Source organism: Aplysia californica, unplaced genomic scaffold (genome assembly GCF_000002075.1).
Source record: "Aplysia californica isolate F4 #8 unplaced genomic scaffold, AplCal3.0 scaffold00732, whole genome shotgun sequence".
Taxonomy (NCBI): Eukaryota; Metazoa; Mollusca; class Gastropoda; order Aplysiida; family Aplysiidae; genus Aplysia; species Aplysia californica.
The window spans coordinates 337738-339905 of NW_004798002.1; the positions used below are offsets into that span (position 1 = coordinate 337738).

Consider the following 2168-nt stretch of genomic DNA (forward strand, 5'->3'; position numbering starts at 1 on the left):
TCTACTTCTCTTCAAGACAGACTGCCAATATGTTGTCAAAAGAAAGATTCGGGAGTTCGAGCGTCATCTCGACCCGACGATGTGTCCTTGGGAAAGGCACTTTACACGAATTTCCCATTTGGCTCGGTCCTTTTAGAGAAGGACGTTGAACTCGGAGGTGACAGGGGCGTTAAACATGCACGGTTTCACCATTTACCACTTTTGTCAAAAGCAAAATGAATGAACAAATTTTAAGAGAAGCGATCAATAACTCTCTATGCCCAACGATTATTATTGACTAACGCCTGATTCCACTGCGTCACTATACAGAGTTTGAGTGTGTTTCCGAAACATTTCCCTAATGTATTTGGATTGTTTTTCGGTGCGCCAACTTTACACAGGGGGGGGGGGGCTCTCGTGGTCAAGAGGTTACGGCGTATGCCTCTCGTTCAATTGGTCCTGGGTTCGAATCCGGATAGGGACGGAAATGTTTCTTCTCCAAAATGTTCTCCTTTCACTTCCTGTCCTGCTCCCTAACAGTGCCCTGTCGTCTGATTTTGTCTCCACTTTCTGCTCCCACCCCTCACCTTTTTTGCCCCCTCCTCTGGGCTCCTGACTTTTTCTGTAGCCTCTCTACTCCTTGGCTCCTTCTTACTGCTATCTTTCAGCCACTGCCCTGATCTTATGGTAGGTAAGATCTAACACCCAGCCTTCTCGAACAATGGCAAAAAATCTGGGAGGTCCTCGGTGTACAAGTTGCACACGTTAAAGATCCCTTGGTAGTCCAAAATCGATAAGAGTTGGTTTCGGTCTCCACTCGGGCAAAATTCAAAATTCCGTACCAACTGAAATAAATGTTTAATGTGTCCCGTGCCCTCAAATGATCTAATGCGGTTGCCAGGGCCGTAAAAAATTGCCAAGAAGAACAAAATTACCTACTGTATGCTTTCCTGGCGACAGCTCAGAATAGAATACTGCCTTTGGCATTCTAAAAATCAGGAAATGTTCATCAAGATATTGCCAGACCAGCAAATTTGTGTCCTCTTGAGCTTAGAAAACAGACTGTTGGCATGCTCTTTTGAGGATGTCGATGCCTTGTGCGTGATTTTTGCCACAACTGATGCCAAGAATTCTCTTGATGCATTATCTGTGGAAATGATGAAGCTTTTACGAAAACATTCTTCACAATTATCGCATTAAATACTTTTATTATTTACTATCTTAGAAGGAATGATACTCTAACGATATTGGTTAAAAATACTAATACTAATAATAAATGTTATTATTATTATTATTATTATTATTATTATTATTATTATTATTATTATTATTGTTACTATTATAGTAAAAATAGTAATAATGTATAATAATGAAAATAATGTAGGAGTAGCGCTTAAATAAAGCTAAGACTTACCTCTTGAGTTGTTGTGAGTTGAACTGCCCGCCTCTCGGTCTTGATTTTTACTCACTGTGTCACTTTCGCAGAGAGTGACGTCCCTTGTCCTTGTGAGGTCAATGCAATCGTACTCGTAGTGATTCGCATAACCCCACACAACCCCCCACTAGTATTGTCCTCACATAAATCTCCTAGGTGGACGAAGTTGACGTCCGGACCTGGAGCTCTTGGAAGCCGTAAGATGAGGCTGCTGAGATGAAGAAGGTGGAGGTGGAGGAGCAGGATTGTTTGTTGTGATAATTCTGGGCCGTCCACGTTTCGGTGGGTGAGCAATAAGGACTGGTTGCGACGTTTCTACGTGGGCCGGTTTCAGGCGATCAATCGAAATCGTTTCTGTCCTATTTCCCATGAGTATGTCGAAAGTCTTGCTGTTCCGAGCGGCTACGACGTATGGTCCAGTGTATGGACGTTGTAAGGGACGTTGAGAGGCGTCGCATCTGACAAAGACATACTTTGCTATTGTCAAAGTGCTTGGCACCTTGTTTGGAGGCTGGCAGTGTCGTGAAGTTGGAGTGGGTAGGAATGATTGGGCCTGGCCACGAAAATCATTCAGCTGTTCAGTGGCACAGAAAGGGGTGGCGGTGGCAGCAATCAGTTCTCCTGGAATTGTGAGAGGTTCTCCGTAAACTAACTCAGCCACTGAAGTTCCTATGTCCTCCTTAGGAACAGTTTTTAGGCCCAGCATGACCCATGGTAGTTGTTCCATCCAGTTGGGACTATGCAGTCGAGCCAT

The 2168-nt window shown here is 43.9% G+C and overlaps 1 protein-coding gene across 1 annotated transcript; it reads right to left on the reverse strand.

Annotated features, from left to right (window-relative positions):
* Nucleotides 1-1553: 1553 nt before the first annotated feature.
* LOC101846463 lies at nt 1554-2168 on the reverse strand. The gene has a single exon (XM_005108904.1). The coding sequence runs from the start codon at nt 2166-2168 to the stop codon at nt 1554-1556; it is 615 nt and encodes a 204-aa protein (XP_005108961.1).

Excerpts from the sequence above, each read along its gene's own strand:
- LOC101846463 (XM_005108904.1), bottom strand. The coding sequence starts at position 2,168 with ATGGCTCGACTGCATAGTCCCAACTGGATGGAACAACTACCATGGGTC.